The 16,446-nt window shown below is 47.4% G+C and overlaps 1 protein-coding gene across 1 annotated transcript in view; it reads right to left on the bottom strand.

Moving 5' to 3' along the window:
• PITPNC1 (phosphatidylinositol transfer protein cytoplasmic 1) overlaps nt 1-16,446 on the bottom strand; it is a 251,682-nt gene that overhangs the window by 100,097 nt on the left and 135,139 nt on the right. Inside the window, exons 3-4 of the mRNA XM_059148245.1 lie at nt 10,005-10,093; nt 9,047-9,054 (exon numbers count right to left, since the gene is read on the bottom strand). Coding sequence (XP_059004228.1) covers nt 9,047-9,054; nt 10,005-10,093 — 97 coding nt within the window. The remainder of the gene's footprint in view (nt 1-9,046; nt 9,055-10,004; nt 10,094-16,446) is intronic.

Here is a 16,446-nt window from a genome sequence, read left to right as displayed (position 1 = left end):
AGGCTCTGTTCATTCATTAGTTCATTCATCGCTGGAGCCTCTTCCGTCCTCTGACAAGCTGAGTAACAGTGTCTCACAGGAGAAGCAAGGCCAGGAAGGAGAGGCAACAAAGACATGAATGAAAATATGTTTTCTCAATGGGGCATGGTTTGCGGCTGGTGCCTCTCTGAACACTGAGCGGGGAAACTACATTCGGGCTCCTGCAATCTAAAGCTGGACCTTTCAAGGATAAACAAGCAGAGGGTGCCTGTGAATACTAATAGCCACCGCAGAGTGAAGGCAGGGCAGGGATTTAAAGAGACAGGCAGAGCGCATCAAATGAAAAAGAATCACATGTTAAATAACAGAGAGGGGAATGCATCAGAAGGATGCCCCAAATATACAGGCCGGCAAAGAACCGGGTAGGAAATTGTCAGATTACAAGCCTTCTCAGTTAAAAACTGCCAGCAGCACCCCTCTGAACCAAACTGGGCAAATTCCTTATCTAAAAATACATTTACTTTCTATTTTTTTTTTAAAGATTGTATTTATGTCTTTGACAGAGAGAAAGAGAGAGAGACAGCGAGAGAGGGAACACAAGCAGGGGGATGGGAGAGCGAGAAGCAGGCTTCCTGCGGAGCAGGGACCCTGATGTGGGGCTTGATCCCAGGACCCTGGGATCATGACCTGAGCCCAAGGTAGACGCTAAACAACTAAGCCACCCAGGTTCCCCTAAAAATACATTAAAAAAACAAACAAACAAACAAAAAAAACCCACCCTTAAAGATAAGAGCAATGTTAAAATTCTGAGCTGGAAAGACCGTTACATCCTTGTCGTTAACACATAGTTCAGACCATCACAGAGATGACAAGGTCAAGCACATGGGGGCAATTTTGCAGCGATTTTACTTCATCACTGAAATTTACTATTTCATTACACCCATAGTTATAGGCAATTTCTGGTATTTTTACAGAATGGAATCTGCCCCACAAAATCTGTGTGGTTGTATTATTCTTATCTCCCCAATGTAAACGGAACATGATTTCAAAGGTATTAATGAACTGAAGGAGAGAAAACCAATGTTCAGTGCTGTAAATGCTAAACAGAAAACAAAGAAAGGAAGGTTCCATTAAACAAGTATTTTTTTTCCCCCTCTGACGGCTGCCCTCTGTAAAGTCATTCAGGGTGATGTTTTAAAAAAATGCAGACAATTTCCAAATGCTAATGTTATGGTGGTGAAACCCATTCCATCTCCTGCCCTCTCCCCGCAAGATGGCTGAATTAATTCTCTTTGAAGTACAAAGACGAGCCTGGGAACAGCTAGAGGAAATGTAAAAGGGACACAGCAGATGGAGAACCCTGCTCCTTCCAGGCCTCTCGCTTTACAGGCACCTACAGACTGGGTTGCTGGGATGAGAAGACAAGTTCTAGTCCCGCACAAGAACTATGGCACACCTGTAAATAAGCTGCTTTGCAACTGGTCCCCCCAGCCGACCAGTTCATTTCCTAAGTGGAAACAAATCTGATGCATGATTTCACTGTCATCTCGGTAGATGGCTATCTTTGCCGTGTGGGCTCACAGCACTGACTTTGAAAAGACATTTACAGGTTATGACTGTTGGGAGCCCTTCAAACCAATGGAATTTAAGTAAGAGTAATCATTATGCAATGTATTAACCCACTGAAATTTTACAGCAAATGACATTTCCCGAAATAGAACTGACCCACTGACCTATTTTGTGGGTGCATAATGGCTCTAACCCGGAGAGAAGCTTCTGGTATTCCCCTAAGTTTTAGAAGGCTGTCCTTGCAAAAGCCAGGGTCCCAAGGACAAGTAAGTGTGGGAAGTGCTGCTGCTCCCTTTTTGAATGTTCACGGTGTATGGCAAAATCGTAAAGGCTCTGAGAAGTCCTGCAATAACAAAAATCTGTGTAGCTCTGCATAACCCAGTGCTTCCTGTTTAACTGGCTATGTACCATTTAATGGTAGGTATAAATGATTTTAGACTGTCTCCATCTAAAGTCTCTTGACCTGTGAAGATTTTCTAAACTTGGCAATTCTGACTTTATTTATGACGCCAGCCTAATGCCATGACCTCAGTCTCCTCTGACTTCAACTATCTTTCTCTGGGAGGGCCTGTGGCCTATGGCTAATTGCTGCCTTGCTCCTCAGCACACCCCCAACAAGAAGACTGTTTCTTTGACCTGGTCCCTACCAGGTCCCAGTTCACATGGCCTCATTTCTAAAGGGCACTGCCCTGCCCACCACCTACCACCCACAATTATGTTCTGCCCTGGATATTCAGGGCTGATTGTGATGCAGAGATAGAAGTCATTTCCTACCTAACTCAGATCCCTACCCCTGTCTCCAGGACTCCAAAGAAGGAATACTTGCGGACCATCCTTCCCTGAGCTTGCATAAGTAGTTGAGATGGCTCCATTGTCCTCTCTGATTTCCATTGAAACAAGATCAATCCTCGAGTTTGGGTATGAGTGTATTTTCTCTGTACTTGCACCTTTTCCTTGTTATGCAATTCAGTGGCTTCTACTAACCTTGGCTAGGACTCAGTGGAAGGTGAGGAAGGGGATCCCAAGAAAGCTGGACAGGCACGGAGGTCAATGTCTGCCCACACAGCACCCAGCTCTTTCCATTATCGGGGACCTGATGAGGCCCCGATTTCAAGTGACATTCCTATCCAGAACCATCAGTTGCTTTCAGAAATATACCTCAATGTCCCTGTTGCCACTCCTGGGAAGATGACCCGAGTTCACCCTGGCTGATGAGACATTCTCAATGGTGAGCAGGCTTGATTCTTTTCCCTGGCCGGGCTGAACCGACCCTGAACAACCCCATCTGTCCCGGTGGCTCAGCACCATTCGAGGTACTCAGACAAGAGCCCTCTCCCTCTCCCTGCTCTGTTACCATCGTCTTCTCTGCCTCTTTCAACAAAATAATTATACTGTCGGGGAACACGGGACAGCCCATGACTACCTCTGCTCCCTGGGTAACTGCAGCTATTCTCATGAACACAAAGGTGCTTCCCCTTTGTCATTGTTCCTTCTGCGATTCTTATTAAAATATATTTTGATGGAGGGGCTGGCTGGTTCAGTGGGTAGCACATGTGACTCTGGATCTCGGCGCTGTGAGTTCAAGCCCCACACCGGGTGTAGAGAGGACTTTAAAAAAAAAAAGAAAAAAAGAAAGAATATTTTGGTGGAGTGGGAGTGGGATGGTCACGGCCCCCAAATATAACAGAGGAACCGTATATCTAGGTCACTGCCATCAACTTCTGATAACTTGTTTCCAAACTTTTACAAATAAGAAAAAAACTTTTTTTCCCCTTTATCACTCCCAAGGCTGAGCTGATGCTCTTGAGCTGTGTCCCTAATCTGGTGTTGCCTTTTTTTAGCTCCAGAAAAACAAAATTAGTGATTCTGGAAGGCAGCCAGCCTCTTCGGGCACCTTCCTTTGTGACTTTACAAACAGAAGAACCGGCAGGTTTTGAAGAACTGGCGAGGTAGTCTGTCCTCTGGAAAACTGTCATCGTGTGATTCTTTGTTGACTCTGTAATTAAGACTTTTTTTTTTCCTACAGCCAAGCTAAAGATATTTTTTCCACTTCCTGGGCAAATGGCATTTCCACATAATTCGAACCACACAGTCATACGCAGTGATGAAAAAGCTTTTACGTTCTGGTAACTGTGATCATGTTAAAGCCCTCGATGACCGTAAACAGAAAGTTCTGTTGTCTGGGTTTTGTCACAAATGAGGGTAGCATGAGTTCTCAGTAATAGGCTGGACAGTCACATCTAAGACCAAGGGGATCCTAGGAATAGACGAACACTGCTCTGGGCTAATCCTGTGACAAGAGACAGCTGTCTAGAGTCTTGAGAAGCCCTCTGCTTCCCTGAAGGGTAGGGAGGCCAGGGTGTGGTGACCCCAGTGGAGAGTCAGGCACTGGAGAAGTTTTGCTTTGGGCAAAACTTTGGGCACAGACAGGAAATACAGTCTTGAAATGACATCAAGAAGAGGTCTTTAGTATTAAAGGACTGGGGGTAGACAGAGGGCAACGGAAAAGCATTTCAAACAGGGGGAAAAAAGAGGAAGACCACTGAAAGCATCTGTCATAAATCCAGGGAGCCGACCCTGTAGTTAGAGAGAAGAGTGGGCTCTTCCACCCAAGCTGTCGTGGGTAGAGAGCGTGAGAACTTGGCCGAGTCCAATGCAAGGGAAGGGGGGGCGGCTTCAGAGTGACCCCTGAAGGCCTGACGGAGAGCCCCTGTAACTTGAGGGACCAACCCAGACTCCCAGGCATTGCGAAGGCAGAAAGAAAAACTGTGCTATGTTTAGGATGGAAAATCAAAGTGAACTAGCTGGGAACAATGTTGCCTCCTTATGGAGAATGAAACACACACCTTACTTGCTTGACATTCAAAGCCACCAGGACTTGACCTTGCAGGGTCCAGGATCCAGCTACAGCACTGGCCCACTGGGCCTGGAGAAAGCAGGCTCCGGATGAACCTGTGTCCTCTCCCCATATAGAGCCCTTGAAGCCCCACCCCCCAATGGGAAGGTCTTGGGAGGTGGGGCCTTGGGGGGTTGAGTGGGTTTAGATGCCGGCACAAGGGTGGAGCCCTCAGAACGGGATGAGTGCCTTTAGGAGAAGACACCAAAGAGTTTCTGTTTCTCCTAGTTCTAGAAGGACACAGAAGGAGGAAGGCTTTCTCCAGGAACCTAATCAAAGGATATCCTTGAACTTGGACTTCCCCACCTCCAGAGCTGTGAGAAGTCAATGTCTGTTGTTTAAGCCAACCCTGTGCATGGTCTTTTATGTTACAGCCCGAATGAAGACACAGCAGGTGTCTGCAGTTCTAACCCTCAGGTCCCGCTCAAATTCCATCTTCTCCAGGAAATCTTCCCTAGTTCTTCTAGGGAGAATTTCAGTCTCTTCTCTACAACACCCTGGGCTTCCTCCACAGCCCTTAGCACAGATCTTTCCGGAAATACTGACAGTTAGGAATTCATACGGACAGTTAGGAATTCATCTGCTCTCAGGGAATCTTCCCCAGCTCCGCCCTCTTTAGTCTACTTCACTCCCTGAGCCAAACCCATCTGGGGCAGGAAGTACGCGTGCTGTCCTGACAGGTCATTGGATTCGCCTCAGTGAGAACACGGCACGTTCACGTCAGGACAAGTTCCCGGTTATACAACTCCCTCTCTTCCCTTCCCTTTGGCCCAGCAATGTGCCCCTGTTCTTAAACCCTGCTTGTTGGGGCGCCTGGGTGGCTCAGTGGGTTAAAGCCTCTACCTTCGGCCAGGTCATGATCCCAGGGTCCTGGGATCGAGCCCTGAATCAGGCTCTCTGCTCAGCGGGGAGCCTGCTCCCCCCCCCACTGCCTCTTCCCCTACCTCTCTGCCTACTTGTGATCTGTCAAATTAATAAATAAATAAAACCCTGATTGTTGTACTTGACTCTCTGAGACCAGTTCTGCCCCCACCCCCGCTACTCCTCCTCCCCAAGGGCTGCCAGGAAAAAAATCAGAAAATGAATAATCTTTCAATAGAAGTACATTCTGTACAATATTTGGGAACTCTGAAAAACTATCTGCTATCAGTCTGAAAATTCAAGTTTAACAGGATGTTCGGTATTTTTACTTGCTAAAGCTGGCAACTTTATTACTCCCGAATCTCATCACCAAGTTACCTGTGAAAGACACCTGTGTCCCAATCTTACGGGGACACCTTCCTGAGACCTAGAAGCTCAGGGCCGCGGTCCAGACACCAGGGCCCTTCTTGTCACATTGCAATTGCTTGTCTGGCTGGAGGCCCCAGGGCCATGCATTCTGCCCACTGCTATGGATTTCTGCTATCAGCCCCACTCAGAGCTCATCCAGCTCTGTGGGCAGGTCTGGAGCCAGCCCGCCATCTGGGCTGAATGATGATGGCCTGTCCCGTCTTGTCTCCAGAAAACCTTATACCTCGCTGGTAGCTGCCACTGGAGTGTCTACCTGTGTCGCACAAGACTGTGACTCCCCAAAGGGCAGGGGTTGTTACTCAAGGCAACCTACTCCCAGGATGTGTTACACGGTCTGTGCTTAAGAAATGGCTGTTAACCTAAAACTGAAGGACAATGGTATGGGTTGGATTTGGTGTGTGCCCCTCCCCCACCTCCCCCAATGTCCAGATAGACATTGAAGTCCTAACCCCGGTTCCTCAGAATGTGATGTGATTTGGAACTAAGGTTGCTGCAGGTGGAATTGTTTACATTAAGATGAGGCCATACTGGAGTCGGGAACGTCCTTAATCTGATAGGACTGATGTCCCTGTAAGAGACCCGGCAAGGAGGACGCCCTGTGAGGACAGAGATTACAGTGACGCAGTGACAAACACCGAGGGCCACCAGAAGCCTGGAAGAGGCAAAGCTTTCCTGCCCCTACAGGCTCCAGGGGGAGCACGGCCCCGCCAATGACAGACTCAGACTTCCAAGCTTCCAGAACTGGGAGAAAATGGACTCCTGTCATCGGGCGGCACTTTGTTTCCTCCAAGTAGTCCACGACCCCGGGACTGCATTAGGGAGGAACTGACAAAACACAAAAACAGGAAGAATAAGGACCTAGAAGAGACCGAGGAATCCTTGGGAGTCCAACAGAAGGGGTGAGCACGAGACAATACTACCATAGCTAACTTCTTTACGTTCTGTCCCAACATTTTCTCAAACAGAAATTAAAAAGTCCCAAGTGGTATGATTAGAACTCCAGGAGTCCTGTGGGGCAGAGGCTAGACAGGAGGAGAGGCCACGGCCCCTGAGAAACCCCCCATCGCCTGCACAGAGATGGGCACAGGAGACCAAGCTCAGGGTAACAGAGGCAGGCCAGAAAGCCTCCCACAGGAGGGCTGCCTTGGGAGGGGCGTCCCGGTGGGGATGGCTTTGTCAGGAGCTAGGGCTTTCTTTTAGTTTTCAGAATGTCAGTACTGTAATACATATTCTTAAAAAAATGAACATAACGTCAAACATTGTTCAGACTTCATTTCTCTGTTAATCACCCCCACGTTCCATGGTACCGTCACTGGCTTATGGGGAATAAGTGCCACCCGTCTTGGATCAAGTCAAGGTGACCTAATTCTGAGCCTCATCGGGCAAACAACTACCTTTGCATAGTTGTAGGGACGTGAATTCTCTTGTCCGTGTAACTACTGATTACATTTCAAACAAAAACTCCACGTATAAGCTTTCAGAGAAGCAGGAACTGGCGATAACATCAGATATCAATCAAATCAAATCATATCCTAGATAATTAGTGCTATCCACTCTAATAACTGGAGCCCAGTCTGCATTGAAGGACACCAAGATATATTCCCATTTATTTGCCCACAGAACTCCCAATGTAATGACGGAAGCTTCCAGCATTGCACAATAAATAATCACAATGAACGTTTACTGAGCATTTACCATGCACCAAGGACGAGGCTAAGATTTCACGTAGATTACTTAATATAATCTTCACGTCACCCTTATGAGATAGTTACTACACTTCCCCACTTACAGATGATGAAGTAGAGGTTTACGGGGAGGTAATTTGCACAACTGCTAATAGAAACAAGATTCAAAAGATACCAACGTGTTCATTGTAGACACTGTGCAATTACTAGAAGCCACAGAACTGGGGATGGTGTTGCCTGACATAGACAGGTAACACGCTAGTAGTTGTGTACCTCAGGGGTTATTTTGCCATAAAATTGCCTTTTTTTTTTTTTTTCAAAGTTATGGACATTGGGAAGAAAATGCTATACATATATTCCTCTCATTTTATAAAAGAAAAGACGTTTTAATACCCACAAATGAGGGAGGTAATTTATTCTCCTTAAAGGAAACTTTAAGTGAAATCAATTTAGTTTCATGCACAACTTGGGATACTATTCCTATTTCCCTCATTTTGCAAAGGACAGGTGAGAACGTGGTCACGCACTAGCATGAGTTCAAGAGCTGGCAATGGGTGTGGAGGAGGTGGTATTGCCCAAAGTTCTTGCTTAAGAACTTTGGGCAGTAAGAGCTAGAACCAGAGGACACTCAGTCCTATCTGACTCCAAAGCCAGTGACCCTTCTGTTGAGATGATCTGTCTTAGCCTCAGGCATTCCTTCTGCCATTCAAGAACTCTTTATTGAGCACCTACTAGGTGCAGGGCGCCAGATTCATGCCAAGGACACAACGCATCACTTTCCTCCCTTTCTCTCTCACCACCTCTCTTCCCTTTGGCTGGTCTGATTAAGACCAAAAACTCAACTCCCATTACAGCTCAGTTAACCATTTTCTTGTTATGACAACTTGACCTGGTCGCCATTGAGGAAAACGATCCACATCAAAATACTACAACGCAATGCTACTCTGGGATCCCTTTTTCTAGTGTTAAGTATTGACTCTAGAGGTCCTTAGGACAGGAAGAAATTAAATGATTTTTATCACGTCACCAAGACTTCCCAATCCAGAGCTCAGAGGAAAATAATCTCAATGAGGGGCGTCTGACTAGCTCAGTCAACACAGCATGCAATGCTTGATCCTGGGTTTGTGAGTCTGAGCCCCACACAGGGTGTAGAGATTATTTAAATTAAAAAAAATTTTTTTAAAAGATCTGAATGAACATCTTTCTAGTCACAAGGCTCTCTGATAAATGATCAGGTCACAGCCTATAGGCCTAAGCTCTGCCTTCCATCAGGAGCTACTATCATCACTTTAATAAAACCATGTTTCTAGAAACTGTTCTATTACAGTAAACCACCACAAGTAGAGCAGTCAAGCTATTTAAAAATACAAGCAAAAGTTAATTATGTAAAGTGACTATCAAGGCATTTTAAATTAACATTCATAGTCTTGAACAAATGAGAACACGCCAGTGAGTGCATTATATATAACTATGTTATGGCCTACATTTAAATATTTCTGATTCTGAGTTATTCCTCTATTTTTTTTTTAATTTTTTATTACATGGATAAAATGAGAAGTATCCGGGAAGTTCCAATTACTCCACTCATCTTTCACGGAACATTTAAAAATGATTAAATGAGACTTACTGTGTATTCTGGTCCCAGATGTTCATGTGGACAGGAGAGAAAAGAAAAAAAGAGACAAAATGATGATTTAGATCATGCTTATGTACAGTATCAAACCACAGAACTAACAAATACTGGTGAATTATGTTATAAATATGTGAAGGAAATATTCCAAAAACTGAACTTTCATAAATATCTGCTCTTGAAACCTTTTCAGCAGATACTTCTGAGGTTGGGCAGATAAGGACTGTAGACAAGATTCAATTAGCCTATAGGTTTGCGGGTAATTAAAAACCAAAGAGTTGGCATTATAAAGGCAAAATTAAAGACTAATAATTCCACTGGAGCATTTCATTAACCACAAAGGAAATCTTTTAAGTGGAAAAGCAGCTTTGATAACCAGTAAGAAGAGCTTGTTATGATGACATTCAAGTGCAATCTTGAATTTTCATGTTTGAGGGCAAAAACCAAACCTTCTAGATTTGGGGGCCCAAAGTTTCTAGATCAGTATCAACGAGGAGTTTATCACCATCCTATTACATGTGAGAGGGAAGGTGAACTAAAAATTATCAGATTATCCCAACGCAAAGGAAGGAGTTCGGGGCAGAGAGGCCCAATAAAACATTTTACATAAATTATAAGTCAAGGTTTGGGGGAATAGGGGTGGGGCTCTTGTGGGGGAGGGGCTGTAAAATCAAAATAAACAACTTGTTTCACATTATCACTCAGAGGAGTTTCATCTTCCTTCTTTGTAAGCTATTTACCACAATCCCTTTAAAAAGGAAGGTGGAATGGTTTATCTTAATTCCTGCCTGCTAGGAAGAGCATCGCCCTAAAAGGATGAAGGAAAAGGGTGATGGGCACATACAACAGGGCTCTCCCAAGTCCCTACTTGGATAATAAATCCCAAATCAGTGAAATCTGGCTACCCCTAGGTCCTACGGCTACATGTGACACACAAGTTATAAAAAGGACTTACCTGTGATTGTGTAGGGATAATAATTCCAAGCCTTTTCTGTAACATAAAAGATTTTGGGAACAACAGCTCTAGCCCAGCTAGGCAGTTTGCTAAGAGGAAAGAAAGAGAGAAAGAGGAAAAAAAAAAAAAAACACCATTAGAAAAAATTTGCCCAGAGCCTCATGGATCAACTGTTAAAGAGAAAGCAGAGGCACTCCTAGGTGCCTCTCTCTCCACAAGTCACCCCTTCCCGAAGCCCCTGGTCTTCGCCAGGGTTCACCATTCTCTGTGCATTTTTCATATGCTCGTAAAATGTGGGAAGGCAGGTGACAGCAGCCCGGTGGTTGGGGGAGGGGATTTCCACAGACTGTTAGCTTTTCCTCTTTGATTTGATTTACAAGGACATGAGCTTTCAGCGCGTGGCAGGTGCCCTGCTGGGAGGATTTGGCCAGCCTGGCCTTGGTCTCCTAGGAGTCATATGGCAGACGTGCTAGGACGAGATGTTTAAGCCCCAATACGGAGGGGGACAGAGGCAAAGGGTAGAACCAGGTATCTGCTTAACCATCCACAAGAGTGAGGTGTTAAAAATGAACTAAAGACACAGACAGTAAGAATTGTAGAGATGTGAAGAATAACAAAATTTAGCCCCCTGACGATTGCAGCCCGTTGACTTGTGTCCCCCTCATCAAAGATCTATCCATGTCCTACCCTGTCGTCCCCCCCCACCCCCACACCTGCGAATTTACTCTTATTTGAGCAGCAGGACTCGTGAGGATGTCATTAGGGACTAAAGGGGGAATCCCCTTGGGTTTAGGGTGTAGGCCCTCACTCCAGGGACTGGTGTCCTCCCGGGAGAGCAAAGAGGGAGATCTGGGGACAGGGACACACAGAGGTGGTGGGGAAGCCACGAGAAGACAGAGTCAGACTCTGCGAAGGAACACCAAGGATGCCGCAGACTCCCCAAGCCCAGAATGGGGGAGGGCAGGCACGGCCGGCCTCTCTCTCTGAGTCCCCGAGAGGATTTCAGATTTCTGGTGTCCAGGGCTGAGAGAGGACACACTGTGTGGTCTTGAGCTACCCCTCCACACTCTCCAATCCCACCCCCCATCTCCCATCCAGCCTTGGGAGCATTTGCTGGGGCAGCAGAGCAGGAACCTGGGCAGCCAGTGGGAGAAAACCGATTCTTAAAACAAAGAAAACCCCCAGGGGTGCAGGTCTGGAAACTAAAGACTAATGAAATCTTGTTCCCTTTTGTTCTGTTTTCCTTCAGAGACAAACCCTACAGCATAGTACAGGCCCAGAGAATTCCCTAACACGTTTAAATACATAGGATCATAGATTCTTTAAATATGCCTGTATGATTTTACGGTCCCCCCCCCCCCCCCCCCCCAGCGCTAAGCCTGGGGTGGGTTGTGTCTTTCTGGAGGCTACTAAGGTACTTCTTTCCTCTTTTAGTGCCTGCAGCGGACTCTGGGCCTCCGAGGCCTAGCAGCGCTCCAGGCGGCCCTCTGATGACGACGCAGGCTCGGCTCCTGGAGGCGGCTGGTCCACAATGAATCACATCACAGAGCACTTCTGAGTTCCCAGCCGCAAGCACTAGGAACTGGGGACATCGCGCTACTAGAACCCCAAATTCCCCAACCCGTCTCGCACAGGGAACTTCAATGAGAACCAGAGCCAGAAAAATGACTGTGTATCTTGTACGTCTTCTCGGATTGTTTCTATTACTTCTGACAGTGTCCAGGACCTGCTTTTAAAAAGACAAATCTGTGCTTCCAACAGCTGGCCAGACCTAACTCAAAGCTCTGGGCCGTTTATCAGGGTTAAATCAAATGGGGACTCGAAGCGCCCGGGAAGCAGGGTGAGTGTCAGACGAGGCCATGGCTCTCGGGCCATGGAGCAGGGAGCAGGTTTATGACCCACAGAACAATCCTTGTGGCCCTAAGGCAGAACATCTCACCCCTGGAAAATCACCTCGGTGGCGGTGGCGGGAATTGCTCGTTTACCTGGTGCTCCCATGGCTCGAAAGGAAGGTGCTGTTTCCTGAAAGGGGTTTTTATCGCTTTTCCCTTTGATTTATTCTTTCGGTCGCTGGAGCTGGACAGCAACCAGGGTTGACATCTGGAGTGGGAAGATCGTGTGGGGCTTGCTTGCGGGAAACGGCCATGAGAGCATCTTCTCCTGGGCTCCCTTCTATCTGCCCCCCGAGCCCAGGGCGATGTTGGGCCGTGGGAAGTGTAGGAAGACGTGGCTTCAGCTCACAGGCAAGTGGGCCCCTTGTGCTGTTAGTGGACTGAACCAGAATTGCAGCATCTCCCCACAAAGAAAGCTCTGCATCTCTTAGCTTAGATTAAGTGTGATGTCTCCCTACAGGCATCAGGACCCATCCCCCACGGTCCACACTGGGGGATGGGTCCCACCTCCACTGCACCCCTCCGCAGATGTAGTAGGCTCCTCCTGCATAGAGCTCTGGGGGCCCAGGCCCCCTCCCTCAAGAAACCACTCCCTCTATCACTTAAAAAGCCTCCCAGAAGAACCACATTCCTAGGCAACAAGCATTTTCTGGAAGGAGTATGAGAAACAGTGGCAATTTTCCATTCATGTTGAGACTTTATTCCTGCTTGTCCACGGTCAGGACCCCCGTCTCCAGAATCTTCTGCGTGGCTAATCCCCCAAGTCCTTGCAGGATATGCAGCCCCACAATCAATTACGTTTTCCAAAGAGACGCCCTAAAAAACCCACACCATTTGGTCAAGATGGCTGATAACCATTTTATGTGATTCTTCTGGGGGTATCCAGGAAGGGGACCCTCCCAGGATAAGCCATCCACCAGGCCAGGAGCAGGAGGCGTCGGCAACAAGTTCCAGGACACGATTCAAGCCCATGAACAGACTTTCTCTCAGGCCCCACTCTGCCTAGAGCACACCATTATTCAAATCGTTTTTGTCTGAGGAAGTAAAATTTATTTTTCCCTGTGGCAACGATTTATCAGGCCTGCAAAGGAAAATGGAATTAAATGAGTCCCCACTGTTGCTGTCACTTTCATGATGTATATTGTCACACAGCCTACAGATCTGAGGAGAAGTCTGTCACTCAAACTCACTACCAGGTGTCAGACAAGAATCTCTCTTCCAGAATGGCGGCCCCGTGTGAATCACGTCCTCTTGGTCCACTGCCCGGGACCAGACCTCTCGATGGCCTTCGTCACCGCTGCTCAGGCTTTACAGACACCGAGGAAAAAGGCGGACAGAACTCCGAAGGCTACAGAATTGGAAAACGTGCTGATGCGGAATGATAGTTTCCCAAAAGCTTTTGTCAGTACCCCCAGAGACAGATGTTTCAAAATGTCAGGTTTTTCACTTTGGAAACTTCAGTACGACAGAGAACACGTCAATGACACAGCCAGGTGACCACCTCGCCCCTGTCTCCTTGGGACTGTCCTACCTGCAGCACTGAAAAGTCCCTCCATGTGTTAAAAAAATTCCTCAGTCCTGGGCAAACCCAGATGCTGGTCAACCTAGAGCAGTGGTTCTCAATGGGGCAGAGGCCGAGTTCTGCCCCCAGGAGAGGACACGGGCAAGTCTGGAAATACTTTTGTTTGTCACACTATGAGGTCGTGGAAGAGGAGCAGGGAAGCTGCTGGCATCCATTGGGGAGAGGCTGTTCAAGATCCTACAATGCTCAGGAAAGCCCCCCCCGCCCTTTGCAGCAAAGAATTATCTGATTCCAAATACTAACAGTGCCAAGATTGGGAAACCTGGCCCCGGACGTAGGTGGATATAGTCACGGCAACCTCCTCACGTGTCCCCTAGGCCTCCCTCAATTACAACCGGCCTGGATAAGGAGGCCCCATCAGGCAGAATTTGAACTGGTCTCAGGTTAAGAGTGTTTACTGACTCCCTAAAGAGCGTCCGGAACAGAATCCTAAACAATCCCTCCATTAGAAGCTTCTGGCACTTTACTATCCAGATTATCACCAGATTCGCCCTCATATCTAAACTCTCTCTGCAATTTATGCTCATTTGGGAATATTTTTTGGCCCTGGGAAGTACTGAACATCATTAGGCCAAATGTGGTCTAAATGGAGTCTAATTTCATTTTCTCAACAGGGATCAGAATTATGATGGTCTCCACTAGCATCTTGATCTTAGCTATTCTATCCGCCAACTCATGCAGGATATGCAGCACTATAATCAATTATCTTTTGGACTTAAAACATTCCCAGCAGAAAGACAGCCCCTCCGAGCCCCTCATCACTCAGGCTTTTCTCCTCCGCGGGGTCCCTGAAAGGTGCCGCCGTCTGTGCTGTGATTTTGTTCAAATACTGTCAGTTCACTTAACGTGACTTTTAAAAAAAGGACTAAGCTACCTCTTAGTAGACCTCATTTTCCGCGGGTCCATGGGGGATATTCTGACCTTTGGTTTCACACCTGGCATTTGACAATTATTTGATGATAATCAATTGTATCTACCCAGTGACCTGTGAGGTTTTTACTTTTCTTCTCCAGTGGCTGTGATTTATTTGCTTACTATTCTTAATGGCTTTTCTGGCTGCTCTTCTAGTTCAACTCTTGATGTCATTCCTTACATGGCAGAATTTCCAGACTAGAGGCATCACCTGTGAGAAGCAGGACCCCTGGGTCTTCGCCTGCGGGGAGTTCCTTGAACTTGGACCCTACCCTACTCCCCCTACTTAGAAGAGCGGTCTGCATTTGGCTTCCAGGAAAGGAGGGCCTCCTCCGGGTTGGTTCTTGGAAGGCTCTGCTTGGACAGCATGATGGTAACACGGCTCACATGCTGGGAAGCACCAGGGAGGGGGCAGGCCACATGTGTCAACAGCGTTGGTCAGGAGTAAGGCGGGACCAAGGTGGCTCGTGCCTGACTGGATGCTCTGGGCTCTATAAGATCCAGCCGCGAGGTGTACATTCTGTCCCTGCGAGTCCCCATGGGAGAAGGTGAATGAGGGAGCAGAAAGGAGGGATCCTGGCAGCAGAAGAACTTCTGGCATGTTCTTAAGGATTGAGAGGGGAACAGAACAGAATAGCACAGACTGAAAGGTACGCTGGGAAGAAGTCCCTTACATGCTCTACTCCTCCAATACATAAAATACTGTAAATTAATCCATTTCATGTATTTAATATTATATTCAATATTTACATATTAAATACATATTCACATGGAATATCTAAGACTAAATATTCCTTTTTTTTTTTTTTTTAAAGAGAGAGAGAGAGCACACATGAGGGGAGACAGGGGAGAAAGGGAGGGAGGGGTAGAGGAAAAAGGGAGAATGAGGACTAAGGAGGCCGCAAACTCCCCACCCAGCAAGGAGCCAGACACGGGACCGGATCTCACAACCCTGAGATCATGACTAGAGCGGAAATCAAGAGTTGGACACTTAACTGACTGAGCCACCCAGGCGCCCCTGGAAGACTAGATATTCTAACCTATTTGATATTCGTATACATTACGGCTCCTGTGCATGGTCCCTCCCCCCTAGAAGGTAAGCTCCCCCAGGACGGGGATCTCTGTCCTGCGCACTGCTGCATGCCCGGCACCTACAACGGTGCCCGGTACACAGCAGGCAACAATTGGTATTTCCTGAACGAACAATAGCCGGCTCTGGATATTCAGTAGTGACTGTAAGATCCTTTCAAAAGACCCAGGGAATAAGCTCTCGAGGTCAGAATCTTTGACAATTTCTCTGCGACCTGTGGCCTGGGCAGTGGGCTCTCCTGATGCCACACAAGCTCTGGGCACTGAGCTCTTTACTCTGGGCAAGATCTAAGAAAAGAGATTAACTTGCTTGGCAGATCTGGGAGAAGAGAAAGAGGAAACGTGAGAGAAGGACCCAAATGCAGGCACAGAGCTGGGCCGATGAGCTGGGAGTAGAGCAAACAGCCGGTGGCTTGGCTTGTCCAGCCAAACCCCCATGCGGAGCTTAGAGAACCTGGACTCCCTCCTGCCCAGGGACCCAGAGGCCAGGAGAGGTGGTCCTGGAAGGCAGGAGCCACGTGACAGGAGAAATGTTGTCTTTTTCACGGAAATCGATTCCGGCATTAGGCGGAATCACCGTTAGAAGTTGGCAACCCTCCCTGAGTGGCAGCTGCCAGCAGAGCCTAATTAATCCAGCAGCCGTGGTGGGGAAGAACATGACACTTCATGACTGAAAAACAAGCCTAAAAATAGGTTCCATCTTTTCTCCAATGCCCCTCCACCCTCACCCCTGCTTCCCTCCCCCCGCACGAGCTTCCTGGGAAGGCATGGGGAGAGATGCTGAGGATGAAGAGAAAACGCCAGGGGACAGAAGCAGCCCATCCTCCCGCGATTCTGGGCGACGGGTTTTATTTAGAATCGCCATCCCAGAGATGGATCGGTACCTTGCCTCCTTTCCCTGGATGCCAGTTGGAACTGGGATTTTTGAAGACAAGCCAAGAAATACCAGTTATTTGGTTAACTGAGC

This window comes from Mustela lutreola, chromosome 15 (assembly GCF_030435805.1).
Source record: "Mustela lutreola isolate mMusLut2 chromosome 15, mMusLut2.pri, whole genome shotgun sequence".
Classification (NCBI taxonomy): Eukaryota; Metazoa; Chordata; class Mammalia; order Carnivora; family Mustelidae; genus Mustela; species Mustela lutreola.
This window is presented reverse-complemented; position numbering and strand designations above follow the sequence as displayed.